Here is a 27,893-nt window from a genome sequence, read left to right as displayed (position 1 = left end):
ATCTCCGGCGGAACTGCTGTGAGAGACCCTGTAAGGTCTGACTTGGAGTAGAAAGAACCTAAACTCAGAGTCGAGATTTCGACGTCTAAACGATGTTTTCTTCATGTTCTTCGAAACGATACGCTTAACTGACGTGAGATGCGCAAAGGCCGCAGGCCTCCACGGCGGGGCGCGCCCCCCGCCCCAGCCCGGTGCCGGGGAGGCGGGCGGCCGCCGGGGGTGGATCGCACAAGCTCCGCGCCGCCGGGGCAGCCGCCACGTCCCTCCTCCGCAGCCCTTCCGCCGCGCGGGGCAGGCACGCCGGCCCCCGGGTTAGGCCACCTCGCGGCGGCACCGCCCGGCCCGTGGTGCGGCGGACGGGGCTCGGCGGTGCCAGCGCAGGGCTCCTGCTGGCCGCGCCCCGCCGGCAGCCGTTGCCGGCAGCGGGCGGAGCGGAGGCGGGCGGGTTTGAAAGGGAGGCGCCCGCTGCCATGTAAGCTTTGGCCGGGAGGCGCGGCGGCCGGCAGGGGCTGCGCTGGGAGCGGCCCGGCCCGGCCCGGCGGTGCTGCCCTCGCTCCGGGCATGGGAGCGGCGCGGCGCCGGGCGCTCGGCGCGGAGGGGAGCAGCTGCGCGGCGCTGACCGGGCGCGGCCCCCGGGGAGCCGCCGGCCCATGGCCTTCATCATGATGAAGAAGAAGAAGTTCAAGTTCCGCGTGGAGCTGGAGCTGGACGAGCTCTCCTCCGTGCCCTTCGTCAACGGCATCCTCTTCTGCAAGGTGCGGCTGCTGGACGGGGGCAGCTTCAGCGGAGAGTCCTCCCGGTAGGTGCCTCCGGGGTCCGCGGCCCGAGCGGCTGCTGGGGCGCCCGCTGCCCCGTGGGCAGCCCCGGCCGGGCCGCCCCTTGCCGACGGGCTCCGCTCCGCGCCCCTGCAAAGCCGCGTCCCGCCCGCGGCAGGGCGGCCGGCCGCCGCGCAGTCCGCTCCCGCGGCGGGGAGGGGGCGGCTGCCCCGGGGCTTCTGGCGGCTGCGGGCGCGCTGCTGGCCGTGTCCCCGGGCGGGAGCTCCCGCAGCCGGCGGGCGGGCTGTCCCGCCTCCCGACCGCGCTGCCGGCGCCAGCGGCGGGAGGGCAGGTGTGAGAGCGCCTCATCCGCCTGGCTGCTCGCAGCTTGAAGGCACCAGGCTTTAAAGTCCATGTTGAGGGTCTTAAGCACTGAGTAACGGGGGAAACGAATCCGTCAGTGGAGGGAGTTGTGCTGGAGAAACCGGTCGCTTGTGCCGTAACGCCACGAGCTATGAAGCCTGCTGGCCGGGCGGGTGACGGGAGGGGAAGAAATTTTTTGCCACCGAGTCTGAAGTCAGAGCTGTCCCCTGTGAACGTGAGTCGTGCGACGTTAATGTTTTGTTCTGTGGGACACTGGCTCACCGCGTTTCGTTCTGTGGGTATTTACATGGAGAGTTACCAGTTTCGTGGAAAGATTCTCTCTTAGCTCCTGAACATATTCAGGTCATACACGTTACTGACTTTGTTCGTGCTTCGTTCTGCAGGGCAAGTGTAGCAGGTGTCCTTTTCCTTTTTCTTTCTTCAATTTCTTTTTTTGCGTCTCACCAATAGAGCTGTCGTGCTGTGACGGTGCCTTCCCCACCCGCTGGTAGCGGTGGGTAAGCAGAGGGCCAGTGGGTCCATTTTACCCCGGTACCAGGCAGAGGCAGAACCCTGTCGATAGGAAGGGTGTGTTGTGGCTTCAGGTCTGGCGAGGAGGAGACTGCCCTCCCGTTATGCTTGTTCATGTTGTATGCGTTATTATATTACGTTAATGTTATTACAGAAAGGATTTACTGAAAAATGTCTCGTAGAATTCTGAGAGCAGACAGAAATTGGTAACAAATCTATAAATATTAAGTTATTTTCTTACTAAATATACTGCTGTTACAGAGCTTGCTAAATTATCTGCTTTTGATTCTGTAAATATAATTCATCAAGAAGAATAAAGACCATAAAAATGGAACTGTGGCCTAAACCTCCTTATTTAACCATTCTGTTACACTAGCATGTATAATTGAAGGTATTTTTTTTTCTGTATGGTTGGAGGGTCTTCAACTCATCAGTGTTCTGTTCTCATTTCATGCCTCTCTTTTCTTCAATATTTTTCTTGTGAGCGACTCCTTCATGAGTAATAGATGGTGATGATGATTATCATGATTTTAGGCACTAATGTGCCATTACTGTCCTAATGCAGCCCTTCCTGCCTTGAAGTCGTTTTCACAGGATGACATACATCTTCTGGACAGTACCTATATTTTGAAGGAGTTGATTTCTGCTGAGCAGATGTTTTTGATACATTGTTGTAATCTTAGCCTTTTTTGCCTTGCCTGTTTACAATGCTAAAATTGAAAGCTTGAAAGTGTTCCTGCATATCTTGATGAATGTGAACAGTGCATTGGAGTAAAATATGCATGATAGGAGGTAGGAAGTGTCAGTGGAAGTGTGACTGTGTAAAAACTGTGTTGAAGTATTGTGCTGGAGTCAAAAAAGCTTTGAAATTCTTCCATTTTCTTGTTCTGGGGGTACGGCTTAAAAATAAGAATAGCAGTGAAACATATGCTGGTATATCAGAGCCCCTGTGGGTATAACTGGTCTATTCCTGCTGGACTGAGAAGCGTTGAGGTACGCTGGTAGGAAGGTAAAGAATTCTTCTGCAGTGATCCTTCAGTGCCAGTTGAAGGGAGTGTCTTTGCTCTTGGCTTAAGAACTAACAGATGAATTTTCACAGTGTGATTCAGCAGTGGTCTGAATAAATAAGAAATTAAGTTAACATCAGAGTGGCAGCATTTCATAACTTGTCAGTTGAAAACTTTTCTTAATGGCCATCATCTTCTAGTTGCATGCATTTATTAGATTCACTGTGAGCTGGAAGTCATATCCTTAGGGTAGTGATCTTTGTAGCTTTATAAAAGAAGTCTCGAGAACTCCAGCGTGTTTCAGAAAGTAATACACAAACTCACTTCAAATATTGTGTAATACAGGGGAAAACTGACTGGGTCTTCTTAATAGCTTTTAGTTTTGTTACTGACTGAGATCTAGTGAACCATAATTATTTTGGGAGAAGTTATTGAGAATAAAGTTCTCAAGTTGGTGCTGATACAAGCCAATACCCTGCTGCCTCTTGCCTTAACAGCTCCCTCGGAAAAAAAGAAAAAGTAAAAAAAAAAAACCAAAAACCCAAACAAAAATATAGTCATACCAACAAGTTATAAACCAGCCTAACATTATTAGCATTTTCTTTCCGAAGTTTACTCATTGAGAAAAATGTCATAAAAACACAGGCTGGCAGCATTGGGATAAAGGCCTATATGTAGCTAGCTGTAATGAAAACAGATTCAAGCAGTAGTCGTCTTTTCAGCCCTGTGTGAATCACACCGTATGAACGCTTAAAGCCCTGATCCTGCAAGCAGTGTGATACCTACATCATCCCTCTGAATGTTGAAGTGGGACAAAAAGAAGACAAAAAGATGGAAGTACAAACTACTGAAAAATATTTTTTTCACTTCTCAGATCTTTATTGAGAAAGATATGTAAGAAATAAGTTATGAAGATATGGTCCATGTTACTGGGGACTGGTCAGTCCAATGACTTTTCTGGCTGCCACGGATGTGTGCCTGAGAGTATAGAAAATCTGTGATCAGATAAAACCAGCTCATATCATGCAGTACATAGCGTAATAATAGCGGTATTTTGTGTGTAAATAGCAACCATATTAATTGTTTACATATCACTCTGATTTTTTTTGTGTTTGCATGTAGTTTCTTAGGACTTCAATTTGGAAACTTCTGTTCGAAACTTCCCTATGTACATTTGTGAATATTTATTGTAGGAAAAGAAAATTCTGTATTATAATGCTAAATGTTTAATTACCTAGAATTCAACTTCTTAAAAGTAATCTGGTACTGTCAAATAATATTTTGATCAAAGGACATTGAACAGCCAAGTAGTAGCAGTGTTTAAACTGGGGGGGAAGTGTTTGAGTTGTGTGCAAGATCGGGACCCTGGAATTCTCGGGAGAGTTAATAGGTTATGAGCTTTGACTCTGCAACATGGAAAACCTTGAAGGGAGTTGTGGGAGGAGGGAAGCTTTATTTGGTTGTTTTAGTAAACTGACAGCCATGCCGTGTAATTCCTGTCCTCGCCTTTCTGAAATTTCTTTCTAATTTGACTTCTGGATCTTTACAACACTATTTTTAGATTTTGTAACAGAGGGTGGCTTTTCAGCAAATAGCCTGTGGATGTATGTAAAGCTATACTAAGAAACGTCATTTTCACTTAGAAAACTTTCTAGCTTAAGAAGCCTGGCTTCCTATGTGGAAAGGTGTCTTTCTGCATTTCTATCTTTCCTTGGGCCAATATAATAGGTATCTCTTTTTGAAATTAGATACATTAATACAGGATACTTGTGCAGGTTCCAGGATACTACGTATCTATACGCTGCCTGGCCATGAAATACTGTGCACATAATGTCTAGTGCACCATGAAGGGACAGAAGATTATTCCAGGGCTGAATTACACCTATGAATATTTTGAACTGAAAAATACTATTTTGAAGTATTGACTTGACTATATACTAACCATATTTATTTGAGGCCAGTCTGATGCAGACATAAATATACTGAAAGTATAGGCTGACTGTAACTGCCTTCATTTTAGTAGGTTGAAGAAATAATTGATGGGCCCCTAGAGCAGATAACTGCTCATAGGCTGAGTTGTTGCTCAACCAGCAGCAAAAGAACAGAAGGGATTTGAGGAAATCAAAGTAGTTTTGGAAAGTAAAGGATCTTGAGGGTGTACTTTCAAAGCTGCACTCTACAGATTCCGGCTACAGCACCTGTAAGCCCAGTAGTTATATTATTAGGTTGATTTCTGCCCGCACCCCACTCAAGGAAAGGACTTCTTGGTTGATGTGTTCTTATGACTGCGGTCTTCAGTTTGGTCTTATTCCCTTGCCTTTGAGATCTGATTTCTGGCACTGTAGACTGCCGATGTTTCTCTCTTTGTTCTTTTACAAAACAACATTCAAAAGCAAGCAGCTGATTATGATTGGTATCTGTGTGACAGAGAGATTAGGAGTGGCTGAGAACTCTTAACTTTTTCATCAAAACATTTTATTCTCCAACAAATTCAGGGAAAGTGTTTGGGTTTTTTTTTCATGTACAGCACACTCTTGAGTCCTGAGAGGCAGTCTCAGAGATCTTGCATTACTTGTGTGAATATATTCTTATTTCTAATAGATACAGGCTAGAGTAGATAATTGTCTTCTGTAAAAACTGATTTCTTTTCTTTCAGGTAATAAGTACTTCTTACTTCCAGTGATGCTTGCCTACCTCCTTCCCAACTGCCTAAAACTACATCCAGCTTTTGTGACTCCAGCAAGTACATTTTCTGCCTCACTGGACTCTTCAAATTGCTTTTTAACCATTGTTTTCCCTGTCACTGCTATGGCATTTCAAAGGGAAGATTTCTTCTGATAACATAGCTTAACCAGCTTTCTGTTTTTAGACAAAAGTACTTGTTAGAAAAACATACCTGTCACATGGAATTACTTTCCCTGTCTCACACCCTGAACACGATCTTCCTGTATGGTGTATGTCCTGTGCTCAGAGTTGGTAGTGGCTAATGCTACTTCTAATAGCTTCTTCAGCTGTAACCAGATTTGCAGTTGGATAAACTGAAATAAAGTATGTTCAAGTGCTGTGAGGCAAATCTGCAATGGGATAAAAATCCTGCCTTGCAATTTTGTAGCTGCTCTTTTCAGATTTCCAAATGTCCACTCAATGATTTCTCAGTTGAGAAGAGGCTGTTGGTTGAGCCGCTTCCAGAACCTGTCCTCCTCTGTAGAGAGGAAGAGATAAGAAGGGGAAGTTCTTTCCACAAATTACAATTTATTTTTTTTTTAATGTAGTTAAAAGAGGTAGCTCTTTGGCCTTTTAATAATAGTTACAATAAAATGTAACAGATTACAGATTTGGAGAATATGCTTGAGAAAGGTCATGTGACGTACAAGGATTGGTATGGATATTCTGGGCAAGGCAGAAGGCGCAGAAACTAAGGCTAGAATATTAATGGAAAAGTTAATGCTAAAGGTGGAAGAGTAACTGTGGAAATAAAGAGAGATGAAGAAATCGGATCTCTCAAATAGATTGGAAGAAAATCAAAGAATTAATCAAAGGAATAAAGAAAAAATTAGATAGGAAGAGGGCCATCTCTGGACTACAACAGGGGATAAAAGATTTGTAGAGACTGCATTTTGCACGGGACGTAAATGATTATTGCAGATATGAAAAGGGCTCATTCTTGTGACACTTTTTTTACTGTAAGTATTGGTAAGATACAGCAACCGCTAGCTTTTCAGGAAAAAGTTTCTGGAAAGAGATGCATGGCAGGCGGCAGGCAGCTGTCGAAGGGGAGGGACTGAGGGAAAAAGCTTTTACACTTAATGCACCTGGCTTGTGCAGGAGAAATAGGCACTTTGGTTTAAAAGAGCTGGTGGTGGTGTTGAATTTGTTTCCCCACCCCAGCACAGTGCACGGAGCACAGCATTTTGCTGTCATAAACTTGCTATTTGCAAGCACCGTAGCACCTGATTGCTGTCAAATTTTAAGGGCTATTTCTGTTCATGGAATAACGGGGGGGGCGGGGGGAGTGGCAGAGATCATGTAGTCCAGCTTCTTGCTTCATGCAAGACTAACTTCAGTTAGAGCAGGAAGCTCAGAGCTTTATCCTGTCAACTTTAGAAAATCCGTGAGAACGGGGATTCCAGTCTTCGTAGACAACCTGCCCCTCTGCTTCACCAGTTTTATTGTGAACATTTGTTTCCCCTGATTTTCTTGGAATTTCTCTTGTTACTGCCTCTGTTCCTTTCTCTGCTCCCCACTAAGAAACATCTGGTGCCATCTTCTCTCTAAGCCAATAAAGATGGCTAAAGATAGTGATTAGATCTTCCTTCACCGCTTCTTCAGACTGTAAAAATCCCATGCTCCCAGCTTCTGCATCAGGTGCTTCATCCCCCTCATCCCTGACTCCGGACCCTCATCTCACACCCCCTGGACTTGCTTCAGTTTATCAGTGCCACTTCTACTGAGAGGGCCCCAAAACTGGACACGGTGCTGCAGATAACAGCCTCACAAATGTTCACCAGAGGGGAACAATCACTTCCTTTGAACTGCTGGCTACAGTCCGCTAACGCAGTTTGCCCTTCACAGTGCTAATTCTCTTTCAGGTCTGCATTTGTCTGTAACCAGCAGTTTTTCATAAGTAAAAGTACTCCAAAGCAGCTCTATTTCCATGTGATGATCAGTTTATACGTATTTTATAAGAAATACTAGACATGAAACGTTGCTACTTACAGATTTAACCTGTTTATGATGAGTAAAAACATGTGGAATAAAAAATGATTGCTCTGTTAATTTTGCATGCACTAACAGCAAATTAACTGGGGAGCTGTGCACTGTAAACAAGTGGAGCTCTTCCCGCAGAACCAGCTGTTTGCTGGTTTGCTTAGAGCTGAAATTTGTGAAACATTGAAGCTCTGTTTGTAAATGACTGGTTTTGTTGTTGGGGTTTTTTTTTTGCAAGGCTTAGGAAAAAATGTTTTTGCTGGAGGGGATGTATCTTCTTATATGCCTCAGGCATGGAGAAAACACAGAATATTAAAGGAAAAGTAAACTATTTATTCCTGAATATAAGAATTAAACTGAAGCTTTGCGTAAGTTTATTACTGCAGTGTATACTTTAGAGCTCAGAGCATCATCTCAATCTGCCAGAGATGCATCTTTCTATATGAAGACTAAATTTAGCATTCTGGTTATCAAATAACAATTTAAAGTATAATTTGGCATTTGAAAAGTTATACTGAACATGTTTTGCTCCTGTGTAGCTCATCGTTGATGGTAGTAAGGCTGGAATTGGTATGTGCTTGGACCACATGGATCCACATGGATGTTATGTGCATTAGATGCACAGAATACACTGTAATAAAATTGCTACTGGGGTTGGTGCTAGATGTTGTTTTATTTGCTTTTAAATACCTGTGCTTATTTCAGATTTGTCTGTTTGTGTTGGGTTTTACTTTCATTAACAACTTAACAGTAAGGATTTTAGTTTAATTTGAAAGTGAAGGATCTCTTTGTTGGGTGATCTTGTTTATATTTTTGTGTGTTCAGTAGAGACACTAAAACAAAAGACATGAGTAAACCGTATTGGTTGACACTTCAGCTGTGCAGACCTAAACCAATCAAGAAGACTACATTTCTGTGTAGCAAGAATAATTTTCTTCTGAGATTCTTAAGGCTTTACAAATAGCAAGCTACTTGGCAGATCCCAGGGGACTGCATAGTAGTACACAGTGTTTTGCTTGCAAGTGACTGGTAAGACAGCCACTCAGTTGCTCCAGGAGCCGTGGCATGGGTACCTGTATCTTTGCCCCAGCTGTGAGACTGCATGCATTTTAAATGGAAGTAGATTCTGGGTAAAGAGGGGTGCAAGAGGGTATTCTTCTCTTGCATGCCAAACCATTATGTGTTTCTTAGTATATATGAGAATTTTATATCCAGCAATACCTTCCTAATGCTGAAGACGGCCCAGGGAAGGCCAAATCTTACCGTAAATTACCTGAACCACTGAGGGCACTGCAAGTGTGTTTGATAAAACTGTCAGATTAAAACTTCCTGGCTCTGTAAGGTGGGATCATGACATTGGCATTCTGCAGAAGATGGATGTTTGGTGGGTTTTTTGTTATATAGATATTTATATATATAACTATTAATATGTATTTTTTTATATATATACTATGGAATATTGTTCCCATTTTAAAAGACTATTGCCTACCTTAAAAATCACTCTGTGTTACTCCGGTCTATTAAACACTGTATTTATATTAGGAGGACAGAGCTAACTGTATTAAGTTTATTGAGGCAAGGGTTGATCAAGGGAAGCAGTTTGGTTAGGTGGTAGAAGTTCATATGCACACCCACAGATGAGTGCAGGAAGCAAAGTTGGGGAGGGTGGACGAGCTAAAATAATACCCTTCCCCGGCTGTTCCTAGCCCTGTCACAGGAGCCATCAGCCCATCAAAGGCCCATCTACACAAGCCCAGGGACAGAGAGGCAGGTGAGGAACTGAAATGATGGACACCCTGCCCAGGCCCCTCCCAGAGCTGTCCCAGGAGAGCCTCAGCCCTGTGGTCCAGGCAGGAAACCCATCACTTTGAGCTGACACTAAAGCGCCTTTAGGACTGAGTGGAGTGGCCGCATAGCACTGATACATTGTGAGATTCCGGGGAAGAGGCTTATTGGGGGACGAAGTAAAGGTGGAGAAAGGGATGAACTTAGGTGTTTTCGCAGAAGAACAAGTGTGGGGAAAATAGAGAGGTAAGGGGATAAAGGGGCCAGTTAGGTGTAAATACTTTGCTGGACAGTATATTTGTCTGGCTGTGCCCTGTTTCTGTTCAGTGCAGGCCATTGTATCTTTACATTAAACTAAATTTAGCTCTCTCCTGGGCAAAGGGCTCCCTGTTCGGTGTGTATGAGTGGGGAGCCCTGAGTGCCAGCAGCTGGAGTCAAGGCTGTGCATCAGAGGGCCTGGGTGTCTGTGGTGCCAGCAAGAGGAGAGACCTGGGTGAGCAGACTTAAGTGCCAGCCATGGGAGTGGGGCTGTGGGTCACAGGGACCTGTGTGTCCATTGTGCCAGCTGGGGTGGGACCAGGAGCCAGAGACCTGTGCTGCCAGCACCTGGACCGAGCTCAGGGGTGCCAGTGTGTAAATGCTATCAGGGATCAAGGCGCACTAGCTGTCAAGGAGGTGGTGCCATATGTATGTGTAAGGGTCTTGTCAGCATACCTCTGTCCTCCTCAGGCAGAGAGGGGAGAGGATGAAGCTGGTACTGGCTGTGAGCGCTCTGCGCGGCTGGCTGTGTATGCGTCTTGCTTACTGGGAATATATCTTCAGCCTCACTGCTGGTTGGATCTGGGGAGTGGAGCTGCAGCAGCCTCACTTCTCTCAGGCTGTCTCATTGTCTCATCAACATGATCTATTTTCCCCTAAAAAAAGTGGGCAAAACACAGGTAATGCTGGAAATGTTGCACTCGCTCAGATAAACTCTTCTAAAGACATTCTATTCACTGTGCTTTGGATTCTTAAGAACCTGGCCTCAACAATTCTTAAAAGTCCAAAGCAATTCTCCATTCAAACTACCAGCTTGAAAAAATAATTATAACGATAATATTCCCATTTACCTCATGGAGTGAAAAAGCTATTTTTTCAAGATATTTATAGTGAGTAAATAACTCATGTTCTGTCCAAAAGCTTTACGATTAAGCAAACACCCTTTTCCTTAAAGAAGTGTATTGACCCAATCGATTCCAAAAGTATTTCTAGAAGTAGTTTCATGTGAAAGCAGTCTGATATAAAGACTGAATGGTATCTTAAAACTGAGAACAAGTGCTCCCAATTTTTTGTTTCTTTGGTGACCAATGATTCTAAAATAACTGTACTAGAAAAGCAATCCATTTAATTTAATCATCCCCAGATGGCTAAATGTTATAATTGGCTGTCTAGAATAATTCAGATGAGTAAACAATTTTCTAATTAATGGAACACAGTATTTTGGTAAATGCCCACAAGGAGTTTTGGCTTCTTTATTTCTAAGCCTCTCCTGCTAAAGCTTTTCCATTTGGCAAGAAGAGATTTTTCCCATGACACTTAAGGTCCTTAAAAGTGATTTATTTTTGCATTTGTAGCTATTTGCTGAAATCAGCCATTATTCATATCCTTTATCCATGTGGGAACGAACAATCTGCTGGTCATAAACACCTGAAAAAAAGAAAGCACATAACTTGTTAACAAATTAGGAGGAGGAGTTGACTGGCTTAGGATTTGTTGTTTCTTTTGTGTTGGGTTTTCTTGTTGATTTTCTCTTTTGTGGCTCAGAAAAGAAAACCCAAGACTTTTATTCATTCTAAATGGCAGTTGTGTACACTGCATAAAATAGAGACAGAAAAAGACTTGCCTATAGCTGAATTCTCTTCAGCATTTGAAATTTAGTCAATGTGAAATTGTGCCTCTAAAGAAAAAACGATTTGTTAAACTGACGGTAACATAAACTATACTTTGGAATCAATTTATCGTAAAATATCTGTCTATTCAATTTATTCTCTGTTAGGTATTACTGACAGCATTAACTTACACCAAAGGACTACAACCTAGTGTGTATTTGAACGCATCTTAGTAACGAGGATATATTTTGATTCATAAAACAACTGGGTTTGCTTTGCATGTGGTAAAGTGGCTGTGAGACTCATAGGAAACTGACTCATAACGGAAAGCTTTCCCCAGCGTGCCCCGCAGCACAGGCACGGCTGCCAAAAAGTTATCTGGGTTCATTTCCATAGGAACCAATCGATGTAACTGTTTGTTTTCTAAAGGCCTTGGGCTCGAACTAAGAATCTTACAAACTTAGAAATTACTGTTTAAAGTTAAATGTTCTGGTTTGACTTTTTTTTTTCAGCATGAAGGGAATAACTTGCTGGTGCTTTTCTTTACACAAAAAATTACCTTTATTAAAATACGTAATTTTTTTTTTTTTTTTTGTATAATGGAATTAGAAGAACTGTTCAGTAGAACGGGGGCAGTTGGTTGGGGGCTTTTTTACACATTGTGTACAAATGTTTCAAATATTTTTTAAAATTATGTGCCAGTGAAAGGAACTAATGATACTATTTTTGATGTCCTTATGAAGAGGAAGGGGTATTCCCGGGTTTACTTGGTCTTATTTTTACAAGATTTAGAGCATCAGTGTCTAAAACTGAGGCTTTTTTACTGTAAATGTTACTTTCATGTTTGTAAGACAACTTAAAAACCTGCCTATCCTATTTAATGTTTATTAAACTATTTGCCTGAATCAATCTTGACCTGTGATATAAGTGGACCGAGTCTTCCAAAACCACAGTGGTTTTGTGCCATCTTCCTTACTTGGACAACCATATACATACAGTAGTATTGCTATACTGAAATACATTCAAAATCCTTAAACGTTTTAAGGACACTTAACGTTTCTCAATCAGATGTTACTTATGTTTATCTTGTATTTACAAGCAAAAAATACATTTAATGTTCCCTAAATTATCTCTTACTCTGTTAGTGATGCCTGGGATACTGTGTAACTGTACAGTGCAACGCTGCTTTGACTGTAGTTTGCTGTAGAGGCAGAAAACTGTTCTGAGAAGCAGAACTGTAATACTGCATTGTACAAAGATTTTGGCACATTATTAAGACCTTATGAGTTTACATAAACTTTTTTTTTGTAGGAGAAAGCTTTTTTTTTTTTTTTTACTTAATAACTGGAAATGTTACAGATGTAAAAACAGTACAAGAACTTAGCAAAATGAATAAGGAGAAGTGATTCTGTTATTGGTAGCCCCAATGGTATCCTGGGTATAAGGGAAGGGTGGTAAGGGTGATGACAACTGCATGATGAACAGATGCTACGAGAAAGGATTTTCTGACCTTTATGAATGACAAGTGAACACTTTCAGTCTTGTAGCATTGTTTTATAGCCTGATAATGAATAGCAGAAAATCTGCACTGCTTCTAGTTTCCAAAAGGGCACTTGAGGCTGGAATTGTTTTGCAGATATTATTGGATGTAATGTGCAAATACAGGCTCCCTGTGGATTCATGACCATAGTTGATCCGTCTTGATCTGAAACTAGAGGTAGAATGCAGGAGGGAGGTTAAGTCAAAGCACTGTTAAGATTTCTTGCTTTCTGAAACTTAATAAAGGTTTGTATAATTGCATGCATTCTAGTATTGATTAGATATTCCAGGTAAAATTTAACTTCAGTAATTCTTTAAAGTCCAGTAAAACAGCTCGCTACAACGATCGGTTTGTTTAGGCAACACCATTTTTAATTATCCTCTTAATGTAGAGGGTTTTTTTAATTATAATTGTGTGTTAAAACTGAGATTCTTACTCTGTGCTGAAACTAGATACAAAATCTGGTTCTGAGGGGTTTTGTGTCAATTCGTGCGGGGTTTTTGGGGAAGAATACTACCAGTGTGCCAAAATGTGATGGTTTTAGTGAAAGAAAATCTTGACCAACCATATCACTAGGTTAATCTGCATTCAAGTTCACCTTCCTGCTCAGCCTTTCTAGTCTAACAAGCCCCTGAATGTTAGGGTAGCCGCCAGCAGGATGAAGGCTATGAACCAGCCTCTTGTCTTCCAGCACCCATGGAGGCCTGTCACTTCTGCTGCTCGCAAGAAGACGTCAGTACTATCTCATAAGTTTCTGGCACTCTCAATCTATCCTGACAGAGCTGTCGGCAGACAGATCACAGTACTACAGTGAATTTAATGACGTAAGATAATGAAGCAAAAATTTGTAGTTAGCTCATGAAAAAAGTTTTTCTCCTTTTCTCCTGGTTATGGTAAAACTGCTTTTGGTGGTGTTTTAAGAGAGAAGAGGGCCTTTGTTTTGTTTTAGGATAAGCTCAAAACCTTACTTAGGAAAAAAAAAAAGAAAAATTCTGGAGATTCATTTCTAAGTTACTTTGAGTAAGGCTGGACCACTGCTGTCTGCAGAAAAAGAGTAGGGTGTTCTCAGCAGTTGTGTTATCTTTAAGCACCGTGTATGAAACCTGCAAATATGCAAACCCCAGATACCCATGCACTTGTATAGCCCTGTTCTGCTTGACAGTGGACATCTAGTTGGCTATTTTTTTTACCTGGGAGTTGAGCAGCTATCATGTAAGAGCTGCAATAGTTACTCCTTGGCCTTCTAAGTGTAGCAAATACTAGCAGTTATCAAATATCCCTTTAAGGTTGTATTTTACTTGATGACTTCTTGCCTGAACCAGTTTCCAGTAGAGGATGTAACTATTTGTAATTTGCCTTTTTTGAATTCTGGTTCTGTTTTGGATTTAAATAACTCATGCACTGGCAGTTTGGTGTTCCGCCCTCCCCCTCAAAGCACAGTAAAGTTTACAGTGTAAAATATAACAGATAGAAGGTAGGTCATGGTGTACAGTGCCTGTTCCTTATAGGTCACATCTGGAATATGACTAAGTGTTCTATCATCAGAATCCATTAAGTCTGTTGTGGTCATTCAGCTAACTCATTTTTAGCAGGCTAGTTTATTGCTACGCTAGGAAGAAGTCACAGTGCCAGTGAGCGCTGTAGCTGGCAGTCTCACCAGCACAGCAAACTGGAGCTCCTGCGTGAGCCTGGCGATTCATCATTTCTCCCTAGGGGTGATAAACTCTGACTCCAGCTTATGTGGAACCACAGAATTCTCACTCTGTCAAAGATGTCAAACTGGATCTTCAATAACAATAATATAAAACATAGGTAGGAATATATGCATTAGGAAAAATGGAAGAGAAAGAAAAGGACAAATATTGCTTTAATATGTGAAGAGTGTACTTGAATTAGTAGAGCAGTAGAAGAAATTATCTCAGTTTCCCCACAGTTCCAAGTTCTGAGTTTAGAAACGTGGGACTAGAAAAGAGCTTTTGATCACTGAGGCAGGTCCCTCAGAATCACAGTCCTTATACCACATTAGTGACAAACTGGTCAACATTGCCTTCAAATACAGTAAGATTTTTTTTGCTCCTATTTCTCTTATTTTTGAAGGCTGTTCTAGAAAATCGCTCTGTGGTTTGAGACCTTGTAATTTTCAGTTTTAAATGGGTGTTTGATTATGCCCTATTTTGGTCCTAACCACTTTTCACTTGACTTGAAGTTATTTAGTCTCTAAAGTGCTTGAATCACGAGTGTATTTTATTATATGTGATTTTTTTCTTGTAAGATACAGGAGTTTTCTAGTTGTTCCCTCCGTACCTGTTCATTTTAGTCTGTTCTCACTCAACCAGAGTTAAGGAAAAAGAATAATGTGCTCCATTTAAGCCTTATACAATGACATTAATATAACTGAAAGCATCCTGTGTTTTGCCTTGTTCTCAGCTGCACCATGCTGTCCGGTTGTAATCCTCCTTCGATGAACAAATCTGTTCAGATATTAGTTGTCTTATGTTGCTCTCAAATGGCAAGCTCCCAGTTTGTAGGTGAAACTCTTGCTTGCCCAAAGTGCGTTACTTTGTATCCGGTTATTGTAGGTAAACTTCATTTGTACTTTTTCATGCCTCATATTTATCTGGTTCTGCTTGTATGATGCTCCCTTTCCATGTATTGAAAAACTACTTGTCAAAGACAGTATCTTGAGCACATTCCAAAGTCCAGCAGCCTGGAAGGCAGTGCCTGGTAGCTAATGTTCAGGAAGGCTTCGCTCTCCTGAGGCAAACTGGAAAAATTATGGCCTCATTCATTTGCGAAAACACATGACTGTTAAATTTTTCTGTAGGTCTAATACTGTGTTCAAGGCTTGAAGCACTTACTAGTCCTGCTGCACAAAGAGAAGAATGAAGGATGATTATTCCATGGAACAGATTTCCATGAAGTGACCGCTCTACAACCAGTGGAGCCAGTGTTTGTTCTTGAGCCATCTTATTGCATTTTATGGTCCTGATTGTACACACAACTAATACTAAGCATATACTCTCTTTTTACAGGGAGGTAGTACAGGCAAACTGTGTCCGCTGGAAGAAAAAGTTCTTATTTATGTGTAAAATCAGTGCCAGTGCCGCAACAGGGATTCTGGATACTTGCATTTGCAGGGTGTCTGTACGGAAGGTAAGTAGCTCTTTTTCCTTCCTCTCCTCTTTCCCTGCTCGCTTTAATTTTTAAATGTCTGATAAAATTCATAAAGCAAATTTTAGCTGCAATCACGTCAGGTATTCTTCTAGTTAAAATTTCATAGCGATCTTATTAATTATCTTAGTTTGACTAATTCATGGGTTGTCACATTCTTATTGAAAAGAACATTTATTCCAGCAGGACAACAAAGGAATTGCTCATCAGTCTTTGTAAAGTTAGCCCCTGATAGATACCTCTAGCAAGCAGCAGTAAACTTGGAAGCCTTGAACGGTGCTAAGTACCAGATTTTTTGTATGCAGCATGTGCTACCTTTGGGGCCAGGCTTCACAAGAGCCTGGGCATCCGGCACTCACGTTCCCACCTCTCCACAAGATGACAGTCTCCTGCTGGCCTGCACCAAGGCACCAAGGACATTATTAATACTAAGATCTAAATGACAACAGTACAGCCTAGCAAATGTGTGTTGAGCTGTTTTAAAACAAAGATTATTATTTACTTTTCTAAAAAACCGAAACAGTCAATAAAACCCCATCGGTATCTTTAATGGCTTAACAGCGTGTCTTTTTGTTTTTCTTTTTTTCTAGGAGTTAAAAGGAGGAAAGGCATATGCAAAGGTAAATTGAGATGTATCTAACTTTGCCTATGAATTAGCTTTTCTTTCCTATCATTTTATGCCCTTTTAAAGTAACTCCAGGGTAATACTCTGACAGCCATGATTTCATTATGTGCGTTATAGTGACACAGTGGTGGTGGAATTCTCAGTCACTGTGTTTAATAAGTATATAATGATATTATATCCCAAGAATGTTTTTTTCTTTCAGTTTAGTACATTGAAAGAGTTGGTTAAACCCTTCTGCATGTCTTTACTTCTAATAATAAAGAAAACTCCCCTTGTTCTTTTTCTCTCTTGAGATTTTAATTTTTAACTGAAAATAGAACTATGCAGAATTTGACACTCAACGTTTGGTTTCTGCTTTTTGCCTTGGACTACTCCCTTTAATGGGCATGCTCTTATTCATATTTGAGAGAAACTGCTGTTGAGTGGCACTCAATACTGCGCATGTAGTAAGTACCTTCATTTAGTAATATGCTTATTACTGACTTTGTTGTTTTCTCATAACAGCTGGGATTCGCAGATCTAAATCTAGCAGAGTTTGCTGGATCGGGAAATACCACTCGTCGCTGTTTACTGGAAGGTTATGATACCAAAAATACAAGACAAGATAACTCCATTCTCAAAGTAATTTGTTTCCTTTGTAATAATATAAAACAGAGAACAAGTAGTATTGTTAAGAACGTAATGAAATCTAAAATACATTTGCTGAACCTCTTTCTAGAAGGAAAGCTATTCAAATATATCAGTGTTGTTTAGAGGTAATCATTAAAATCCATGCAGTCAAAAACAGAATTTGTCCTACTCCTTGAAACGGAGCCAGATAGCTGTAAAAGAAAAGCTTTCAAAAGGTATTCCTATTCCAACAGGAATTGAAAAGTGGAATAGGGAAGCACAACAGAAAAGTTAATACATTCATATAAGTGTAGTGATTATATCTTTAAGACTGGGCAACTTCCTGTGCAGCTTTCTAAGAGTGAATCTCTTAACTGGCTTATCTATATATGAGCCACCTTCAACACCTCCATGACTTCTGGAACTTTCCCTGTTCTGTTTGGTAGTAATCAATGTAGCAACTGGTGAGCATTGTTGCAAGAAACCTGCCCTGCCGTTTTCTCCCATGAGTCCGGGGAGTTTAAAAAACTGAATATAAGCAGTATAAACCTGAAAATAATTACATATAGAATGTTACAAGTAAATTAAAAAAAAAATTATTTTCCTACCAAGACACTAGGATTAATTTCTTATACTATTGAGTATACCTTTTAAGCATGCACTTCCTGATTTCTTTAAGACAGTCATAGACGTCCAGAAAACCTTTCATTGATGGCTTCGATCCACCTAACAAACCTTCTCAATGCATTGTCGTGCCTAGCGTGTTATTTACCTTGTGTGGTTTTACTTTATCTCTGATGTTAGTACAACCAGTTCCTGTATGCTAACAGTTTGCTAAACACTTTCAGCAAAGAACATCTTCTGCATCTGCCATGTTAAAAAATGCTGTTTGCTCATTAATCTCTTAGATTTCCTGTTTCTCCATTTTTCCCTTGAAGCCATCTTAACTGTTAATGATTCTGAGATTCCTCTTGATCTACGTATCCTTTTCAGAATCTTGTACGTGCAGCTGTGTTATTTAAATGCTATTTCATGTTGTTTGCGTGTGTGCTAAGAAAAAATAGGTCAGTTTTTTGCATGTGTCTTTATTTGCATATGGGATGATGCCATTTTATTTTACTTAAATGTAAGATTTGTGGCAAGTATAACTTAGTGACTTGGCCAGATATATCACAGACCGATTCCATTTTTTTTCTTACAGTGGCTTTTGTTTTCTTAATGTGTAGGTTTTGATCAACATGCAGCTAATGTCTGGAGACCCATGCTTTAAAATGTAAGTTTATAAAAAAACTGTGTGAGATAGTGTTTTGGTCACACGTTCCATGTTCAGAATTACACTTCTAATTTGTGTTTATAAATCTCTCCAATCTGGCAATAATATTAAAAAAAAAAAAAAAGAAAGAAAAAGCACAAATGGGATGGTAGCTGAGTAATGGATAACATGGTAAAAATACCAGTAGAAGTATCATAGTTCTCATTGCTGCTAAATACTTAGTTTATTTTTGAGTAAAGAATACTAGCTTGTACATCTGTAATTAAAAAAAAAAGGAAAAAAAGAAAAAAAAGAAATACTTCAGAGAAACGGTTCCTGCAGCAAGCTTATATAAACATGGTTGGCATGGGGTGACCAGACCAATGGTGTTTGGAAAATGTGCTGTTACACCTTTTATTCACAAGTCTCAATTATTTTAAAAAAAATACTTTAAAAAAAAAAAACAAACAAACAACAACAAACCAGAAGTTTGACATAACTTAGCAAAAGAGAAAGCACTTACAGATATTTAGTTAGCAAAGATATTATGCAACTTAGTAAAAGATGCAAGAGGTAACATCTGAGAGGGGACGTAGCTAGGAAAATACACATTCAGGATCCTGTGGCCTCATTGTCCTTAGCCTGTAGTTAAGGAAATGTAATTGTTTTGCTAGAGCACGTTAGCTTCCATAACTAACCACAGGATGGAGTAATCATGCATACTAGGGAAAGCCCGTCACGAGTAGGATGAAATTGTTTCCTTCTTTCTAGACTAATAACCTATTTTGTTATGAGACACCCAAGCTCCATGGATAAGTAAGCTGAAACAGTGCAATTGGCAAGTTTCCTATTTCCAGAGAACACCATTATCTTGCTAACCATGACTTAATTATCCTGATCAGTAGGAAGTAAGGAACTCTCATGTCATTTGCATTATGAGAGATACTTTGTAACCCTGAAAGCCATTCATTTTAAGGATAGACTTAGAGATATGTATAGAATCTGCTTCCATGAATGCAGCGTGGAAAATTTCTCGGTACTTGCCAAGATTTTTAATGCCACTGCTTTTCAGTAATTCAGAATATTGGTAGACTGGGTTGCCCAAAGTGTTTGTGCATTTCAGTTTTTGTCCGGCTTTTCTAATTCTACATAACAGTTGATGGCAATTTTGTCTAGATCGGGTTCCAACCAGCTTAGTTGTATTCTGCTTGTTACAAGATGTTTGGGAGATGGGCTGATGAAATAATGCCTTCAAAGAAAATTTGATCCCTTAAGTTCTAGTTTAACTCAAATTTCCAGTTCACTTCATTCACCACGCTGTTGTACTGAAACTAGGAGGAGATGGAATCAAAATGAGAGGATGTATTTTCTTCCCACAACACGTGATTAAGCTGTGGAACTCCTTGCTACTAGCCATTGTGAATACTAAAAGCTCAAGAAAGAATTAAGACTAATTCCTGAATGAAAAATTATTGAGGGCTACTAAGTATAAAACATCATATGTGGCTCAAGAAATACCTGTCTTAAAGATGAGGAAATGCTGGGGGAGCATTCGGGAGATACGTTACCGTGTGTGTCATATTCTCTCAGCATCTGTTGTTTGCTGCTGACAGAAACAGGATGCAAAGCTAGACAGACCTTTGGTCTGAGACAGCATGCTTGTTCTCATGTTAGCCCTTTCAAAAACAATCTTAAGGCAGAGTTCCAAGTATTACATATAACTTGAAAAGAAAAACATGAGCTTAAGGAAAACAATCTGGAAAAAATTGCTAGCTTCACCCTTGTTATGTCCATCTCGGCTTTTGTTCTCAACTTTCTTTTATACTTTCAGACCTTATGCTGGATTAATCAAATCTTCTATTGTAAAGATCTAGTGCTTACTGACAAACTGCTACGCTAAACTGCTTTTCCTTCAGTACGGATTAGGGGTTTTTATTGAAAAAAACTCTCGTTAACCGAATTCAAACTCATCTTCTATCAGATTAATGTGTGCAATCAATGCCCCTCTGAATAATCCCATGAAGAGGGATAGTAAATACAGTCTTTTTTACTTAAGGAAGACTTCAGTTTGTGCTACAGAATAAGCCTGTATGAGTTTAAAGTGAAATGAGGCTGCAGCTCCAAGAGAAGCAGCACTGATCTCCTAACTCAGTCTCAGGTGCAAGTATGAAGCAACTCACGATTTGTAGTTTTAGCTGGTTTGAGGTAGGCTGGTGTAATCAGGATAATGAAGAACTGCTTTCTTTAGCAACTAGAGGCTTTGTGTGTTACTGCTGCATCTGTATCCTTACCGTTGTTTCTGAGGAGAACTAAGAATGTTGCCCGCACCAGCCTAGCTCAGATGGTTCACCACAGGAACCTTTCAATGTCCCCTCACACCACTAAAGGCTCTTACTCTTCTCTTCCTTTAACATTCTATAATAAGAAGGGAACACTAAAATCTCATCTTGTGCTTACTGAATAAATAGTAAGAGGGTATTACCTGAATCTGATTGGACAAAGCTGTTCTGTATCCTTAGTTTTTTAGCCAACTCTTCATTTACTTTTGAGTCTGACCTATTAACAAATATATCACTGGTACTGATAAAACAATTTCTCAAAGGCAACTAACTAATCATTAGTTTTGTATACTAATAAAAGAGTGTATTTCTGTTCTTTACTGGCTGGTACTGAAGGAGTTTAAATTTGGACCTAAATAGTTTTCTGGCTCCCTAGGAAAAAATCTTGAACTGAAATTATTCAGACTTGGCATTATCTTCCAAACTGATGATATAACAACTTCCTGGAACGTAAACTTTCAACACAAACAGAATAAAAAATTTATCTAATCCAGATGTCTTTCACAGAAGGAAAAATAAACCTTAAAACAACTTCACAATCTGGAATCAGCTACATATTTTATGGAGAAGCCTAGAAGGCTTGATGTTTGGTCTGGGGTGACATCCCTGAAAGCAGCCAGTTCCTACTTTCTAATGTATGTTGGGCAGTTAAGTCACACATGCCTTGTATTTCTCTGTACTTTCAAGGGTAACATGAGGGGATATGCTACTGTACATAAAGACAGTGACTAATTCATTGAATATGTCAAATCAAAAAATGTTAACAAATACCCATTTGTATGCAGACCAACAGTCTGTTCCCAAAGTCAGGAATAACAAAGCATTACAAAAACCTGCAGGTAACATCTTGAAATGTATTTTAGTGTTATTTGCTTGCCAGAGAAGATTACTTTCACTTCGTCATTTTCTATTTAGTTTCTTTCGCACTAGCAATAAAAACTTAGAGATTTATTAATTTTAATAAAATATACCTTTGGGTCTTGATATAAAATGAAACAAGCATTTAAGCTTTATTAAAAGCTTTTTTAATACTGAACCAAATTTAATTTGTGTTGTACATGATTATTTTTTTACTTTGCAGGAGGCAGAATTTAGAGGGGAATACACGGAGATGGTAACATAGGCTTCTTTGTTAGGAGTGGGAGGGCTTTCAGCCCAGAATCTCCTCATGTACTGTTACAGAGATGAAACAAAGCCAGGAGTATGTCACAGTGCACAAGCCAAGTAGGCCAACTGTCCTTGCATAGGGTTGGTGTTTTTTAACTTACCATCTTGTCATGTATTCCATGAAGTACTGAATTATATATATTCTCACCATGTAAATTATCGTGTGATCCACACACTGAAAAAAATAATTAAGAACTTCAAAACAAACACATATTACTCCACCAAAAAATAATCAAAAAAGGAAAAGCTTTTCCAAGGGTCCCCAGAAGCCTAAAGGGCTGAGGGCTGAGCAGATGGATTCTTTAAAATGTCCTTAAGATCAGCGAGAAAACTTTTCTTCTTCTTTTTAACAGGGGGCTAGGCAGTGTGTTTTCAGCAAAAAATTTACAAGCCTATTAACCTGAAGCACAGTATGAAATATGCCAACTTACTTGAAAAGAAAAAAACCTGTGCTGATCGGTTGGGGATTACAGCAGCAGAAGTGCAGCAAATCTCAACCACCTTTTTCTTACAGGCCTCCTTCCACAGCAATGTCTATAGCAATTGCTGGAGAATCAGAATCTTTGCATGAAGATAGGAAAGGTGGAGAAAACTTCACAGTAGTACACCTGGGCATAGCAGGTATAAAATACTCTTAATCTCTCTGCTCTTTTGTAACAGGCTTCATAGCTTCAACCAGATGTATGAAATACTTCAAATTTTACAGGGATGCTGACAGTTGGCCCACAAGGGACCTTCTTTGATTATTTGTTGAGACACGCTCTCCTAGATAACTTCAGTGGAATCTCTTTTCTACTTTTGTAAGAGTTGATGTAATTAACAGAAAGAACAGGAATTGGATTGATAACCTGCCTTCTTTTAAATATTTGAAAACTTCCGTTTCTGTGTGACACATTTCTTGATTTGCTTTGGATTTGTATTCAAACTGAGCATTTAATTTGGCCCTTCGTTTTCTACTTATGAATTGTAGGGATACACTTAACTGAGTAAATTTTGAGTGGTAAAAGTTCCAAGTATTGTTTACAATTGAAGTAGTTACTCTGAAATTTAGACTATTAGCAAAAAATACTACTAAAACACTTTATTACAGGTTGAACTTTGGGGGTTTGGGATTTTTTTGGGGGGTGGAGGCTGGTTTTCTTACAAGCTTCAGGTTCTTAGGTAGCTGGTTAGTTTCCATCCTAAACACAGCTTTAGTTGTCTTAACCACAGTTACTTTTTCAGCCAGAAAACATCTAGCACACCATGCTAGTATGGTATGATGGAAAGCATGCAAATCTCTTTTAATGCAGACAGTACAGACAAATCTAGGACTACATTTCATGCAAATCTTTCTAACCTAATGATACTCTCTGCTTTACTCAGAAACTTTTTTTGTTAAGGTACGTATATTCATTAACATACACAGTATTTTTGCAGCACTTGAATCTTCAAAGGGTTTGTAGAAAACCAGTGTCAAGTCCCTAATCCCTCTGGGAAATCTGACATTTAAGCCTAATCAAGATTACGGCAAAGTAATAACAAAGCAGGCTTTAGCAACAGTATCTGACTTGCACATGTTGCAGATGTCTCATCAAAGAGTGCCTCAGTGCCAGACGAACTTGGTGCATGTGGACATTCCAGAACATCAAGCTATGCAAGTCAGCAGTCAAGACTGTCAGGTAGCTTTAACAATTTTGTTATGAATTGTTGGGGTTTATTTACTTTCACAGTTTTAGACTGTAGAAAATAAGTATACTTTATATGTTCAAAAAAATTGTTTTAATTTGAAAGCTTTTTCCTAGGAGTTGCAATTGTGGGGAGAACAACATTTCTTTTCCTCTTAAAAGCACAATGAATTATCTGTTCAGATGTGAGATGGGTTTTTCCCTTAGCTCCCTCCAATTAACATATCTTAATGAGATTTTTACCTCTTCCATGTAAAAACAAATAACTTACAAATGGAGACTTAGCTCTAAAAGCTGAAGGGGAAGTAATGACACCAAGTCATTACATTTGTTAGGAAGCAAGAGTTATTTAGAACAAAAAGGAAATAGCTTGTGCTAGAATATAAACCCCGAAGTGAATTGCTTGCTCGGTGTAAACACAAACGTTCATAATGCTTTTGAAGTCTCTATAGGAAGACAAAACACAAATTCTGCTTGCAGGATGGTAAAGTAGAAGTAATGACCTTGGCTGCCAAGAACATACCTAACCTAGCTCTCCTGCACGTTCCCAACAGGATATAGCACATGTCACTCTAGATCATCCAGTCTGTCTGACCTCTGCCACAGGAGAAACGCCTCAGTGGGTAGCACCTCAACAGGAATTGGAAGTATTCTAGAGCCATGTGAAGAGACTGAGCCAAAAGTAGCTGAAGCTAGTATTGATACATCAGTTAATGATGCACCGTCAGAAAAACTCTGCAGGTACACCCAACCTGAAAGCCTTATCTAGCAGAAGGAAAACATAACTTACTATGTTACTTCTAAGAGCTCTAAATGTATTTATTTTTGCAGACGTCCTGTAAAGCAAGACTCTGTGGAGTCACAGCTGAAGAGGGTCGATGCTACCAGAGTTGATGCTGATGATATAGTTGAAAAAATACTCCAGAGTCAAGATTTCAGTTTCGACTCAAGTGCAGAAGGTACGGAGATAAATAAGGAAGCTTAGGGAAAACTGATAGACATTACAGGTCTTAAGAAAATCCACTCTCTTCATAGTCCCTGTTGCTTGTAATCACAAGGACTGTGCATATGATCACTGCATTTTCAGCTTCATCCTGTCTCCCAGAAGTTGAAAAGACCCTTGCATGACTCGGGTAACTCCCAGAGAATTACTTTAAGCCTGGAAAAAGCAGGGACAAACCTACAGTGAAGGTAGTTCCTCCAACCTATGCCACGTGAAGTTTGGTTCTTCATTACTTAAAACATTTGCATCTGAAAGTATCGGTTACAAAACTGGTAGATTTAAAATTACTTAGTTTTAGCTAGGGCAACATTAAAGGAAGCTCACATGTTAATTCCCTTGCTTTTTAGAAGAAGGTTTAAGATTATTTGTGGGCCCTGGTGGAAGCACTTCTTTTGGAAGCCATCATCTACCCAACAGGTATGTAGCCTGAACAACTAATCTATAGGTAATACTAAACAAAAATACACCTTACACAGCAATTAATCTGTATATACATTCTTGGTCTTTTTATCTTTCTATTCTGTATCAGCATAAAAGAAATAGATTATTGGGTTTTAAAACAGAACATGCAGGTTAGTTCCAAAGTAGAACTGATGTGTCAGCCATAAGAATTATAACTTTCCAAGGTTCTGAAGAGTCTGGGTTCCAAAGTAATGTAATATAACACAAAATGCTTTAATGCATTAAAATCTAGGTTACTCAGTAGCATGGTAATTACACATTTTCTAGCCTTCACGTAGAGCTGTTCTGGTACGAGCTGTTCAGTCGAGGGGGGGGGGCGGTGTTGCATTTTTTTGGGGGTGGGGTTTGGTTGGTTGGTGTTCTTTTTTGTGAAACAGTGAACTTGCTGATCTGTGGTACTTGCTGTTTAGCTTCCATTTAAATCCAAATCAAACTAACTTCTTTCAAACATTCTTTCAGAGCAGGATCTGGAGCATATGAGCAGGTGGTGATAAAACGCTAGACTAGAATGACAAACAGGAGGAGAACCTAGAGCTCTGGCACTGAAAATTGTGGTTTTGTTTGCTCTGTTGCAAGAGTTGGGAAAGCCAAGATGAACTCAATGTGATCTTTTTTTAAAAAGTAATGGAATGCCTCTTGCTGGTAGAGCTTTATCTTCTGTGGTATGAAGGCAATATTTAGCTATGTATACCTTGTGCAAGCACTTGGACTGTTTTTGAAAGGTCTACCTGATGTTAGTGGAATTACTTGCTTTTTAAGTTGTATGAAACGTTTTTGGAAGCATGAAGTGAGTCCCATTTCAGTATTTTATACAGGAGATCATTTGCAGTGATGTACTTTGTAACTTAATTTTCTAAAGACGCTTCTGAAAGTTGATCTTAAATGAACCTGAAGAAATTACTCAATTTGAACCTATTTGCCATTTTAGCCTTAGAGAAGCTAATTAGTTTGGTCAAGCCAAAATTTAGGATCAAGCCAAAATTTAGGCCCCCACAAAACAGCCCAGCTATGTTTTAACAAAACCAAAAACCTTCTTGTAAGAGAACTGAGCATAATCTCCTTGTAAGGTAGAACAGTAGAGGTGAATTTCAGTGCATTTAAAAAAACCCCAAAAACCTAAATAGTCTAAACCAGCCATTAATCAGTTGTGTTAATGGTATATGAAGTCTAGAGACTTAAATGCACAAAAACAGATGTCACATTTGATGCAAGTGACAAAAGAAGCGTGACTCCACATCAAAATACTAAGGCACAGCACTGTACTATCAAGAAAGCTGGCTTGATTTTTTAAAATCTGGGTTTCAGAAGCTGCTTCCATGGAAGCTCACTTCAGTAATGCATGAAGCTTGAGGTTCAATAGGATGGTACTGTTTACAAATCTAGTCAGTAGTTTACTACCACTTATTAATTTTTATTATAGCTTAACCCTTCACAGTCAGTCACTGCTTTGCTTGCGTTTTGAATGTGCCTTGCAGGACGGAGGACGTATAGGGAGGTTAAACTATTTACTAAGCAACTTAAGCTTTAAAACTAGGTAAACATCTATACTATTATCAATATAACTTATTAAGAGAAGCACTTTATTGTAGACTTACTCTGCACTCAAAACGTCTTACTGTGCAACAGATCTGTTGAACACTTCTTCCTTCACTATCTGTCCACTGTTATATTAAGGTAAACGTACTCTATTTAAATTTGCACAAATAGTGATTTGCCTGAAAGGCAAGAAAGAAGAAAGATACCTCTTAAAATTTTCATTGAGAATTAAAAATGGATTCTTTCTTAAGGGATGTGTTAGGTGACACCATTCTAATTCAGGCTTGGCTCTGCTGCATTTAATTGTAAACTGCACGTGATCTTAATTTTATGATTATTTGTATCATTTATCAGTAAGGCTTGGATTAAATAAAAATAAAAATAGTGTGGCCAATTTTGAAAGCTCTGAATGCTTTAAAATCTGCTCACAGTGATGTTTGATGCTCTTTTATGTAAGTATAAATAGGCCATATTAAATAGGTTAAATTAAGAAAAGCAGTCTTTGTTTTCCATAAATCTGTACTAGAATTATTAAACTAATTTTTATTTGTGTTTTTTAAGGAAATTTCAGATTTTAAAGCTTGAGTACTGTTACTGAATATGATGGATATGAGCTATTTCTCAGTTATGGTACTTCAATCTTGTATTTCCTACTGTTAATTATAATCTTTTTGAAATGTTTTAATGGGTAAAAGGATTAGCACAAAGATACATCTGAGCTGCTGTTAATAGAAGTGTGGTATTATGCATTTCCATCTTCCCCAGGAATTTTAAACAGTAACTATGTAACTGCTAGTGTGCGATTATCTCTCAGAACATGATAGTTTCCTTTCCTGTTATGTAACTAATCTGTACCAAAAAAATCCTACTGCAAGCCAAAAGATATATGACATTTAAATAAGTTTGTTGCTTTCAGTACTCTTTTAACACTGCTACACTTGTTGTCAAATCTACTAAAACCAGTAGTAGTTAGATGGTAGTTTACTTAAGCTTACTAGGAAAAATAGGCATCGTTTGAGGAAAACAGGCATCTAAAAAACATTGTACAAGTGCTCATGTAATTCTTAAGGGAATTTCCAAAGCCCAGATTTGTATTCTGTGTTAAAAGCCCCAGTTAACTGCCATAGATCATCTAGGTACTTTGCTTACCAGAAACCAATTATTTTCTTGCCTGAGCAGATCTTTTAAGTAGGAGAGAAGTTTACACAGAAAACGAGCTCTTAATAAAACTGTATACTAGTAACTTATTATTCTGACTTTGAGTTACAACTCTCTATGAAATGATTCTCTAATTGTGCATATTTTAAATGGAATATAACTTTCATATTTAGATGTAGAATTTTGTTTTTGTAAACTGTGTTATAAGAATACTGGAGACTCTCATAAAGTAAACTGTTCAGGATGTGTTGGTGGTTTTCGGTATGGTTTTTTTTACTGTATTTAAATGCAAATCTCCCAGACACATAATAAACCAACGTCTTCAGCTTAGAATCTGTTTCTAAACAA

The 27,893-nt window shown here is 39.6% G+C and overlaps 1 protein-coding gene across 3 annotated transcripts; it reads left to right on the top strand.

Moving 5' to 3' along the window:
- The first annotated feature begins 224 nt into the window (after positions 1–224).
- Positions 225–27,893, top strand: EEIG2 (EEIG family member 2). Of its 3 annotated transcripts, none has more exons than XM_027786514.2 (11): positions 225–799; positions 15,589–15,709; positions 16,318–16,347; positions 16,857–16,973; positions 18,188–18,234; positions 22,234–22,340; positions 23,285–23,380; positions 23,941–24,127; positions 24,218–24,345; positions 24,737–24,806; positions 25,316–27,893. In XM_027786514.2, the coding sequence occupies exons 1-11, from the start codon at positions 651–653 to the stop codon at positions 25,329–25,331; spliced, it is 1,068 nt and encodes a 355-aa protein (XP_027642315.2). In that variant the 5' UTR covers positions 225–650; the 3' UTR covers positions 25,332–27,893. The 3 variants fall into 3 exon arrangements, with proteins under 3 accessions (XP_027642315.2, XP_005237329.2, XP_013154463.2); XM_005237272.4 differs by having other exon boundaries at positions 233–799; positions 25,311–27,893; XM_013299009.3 differs by lacking the exon at positions 225–799 and adding an exon at positions 1,083–1,353 and having other exon boundaries at positions 25,311–27,893.

The sequence above is a fragment of the Falco peregrinus genome, chromosome 10, assembly GCF_023634155.1.
Source record: "Falco peregrinus isolate bFalPer1 chromosome 10, bFalPer1.pri, whole genome shotgun sequence".
NCBI lineage: Eukaryota > Metazoa > Chordata > Aves > Falconiformes > Falconidae > Falco > Falco peregrinus.
Note: the sequence above shows the minus strand (reverse complement) of the source record. Positions and strands in the feature narration are given on the sequence as shown.

Coding starts and splice junctions, on each gene's coding strand:
- EEIG2 (XM_005237272.4), top strand. CDS start 651: ATGGCCTTCATCATGATGAAGAAGAAGAAGTTCAAGTTCCGCGTGGAG. Junction 16,348..16,856: donor GAGGAAAGGCATATGCAAAG/GTAAATTGAGAT, acceptor TTCTCATAACAG/CTGGGATTCGCAGATCTAAA. Junction 22,341..23,284: donor AGTACACCTGGGCATAGCAG/GTATAAAATACT, acceptor CACATGTTGCAG/ATGTCTCATCAAAGAGTGCC.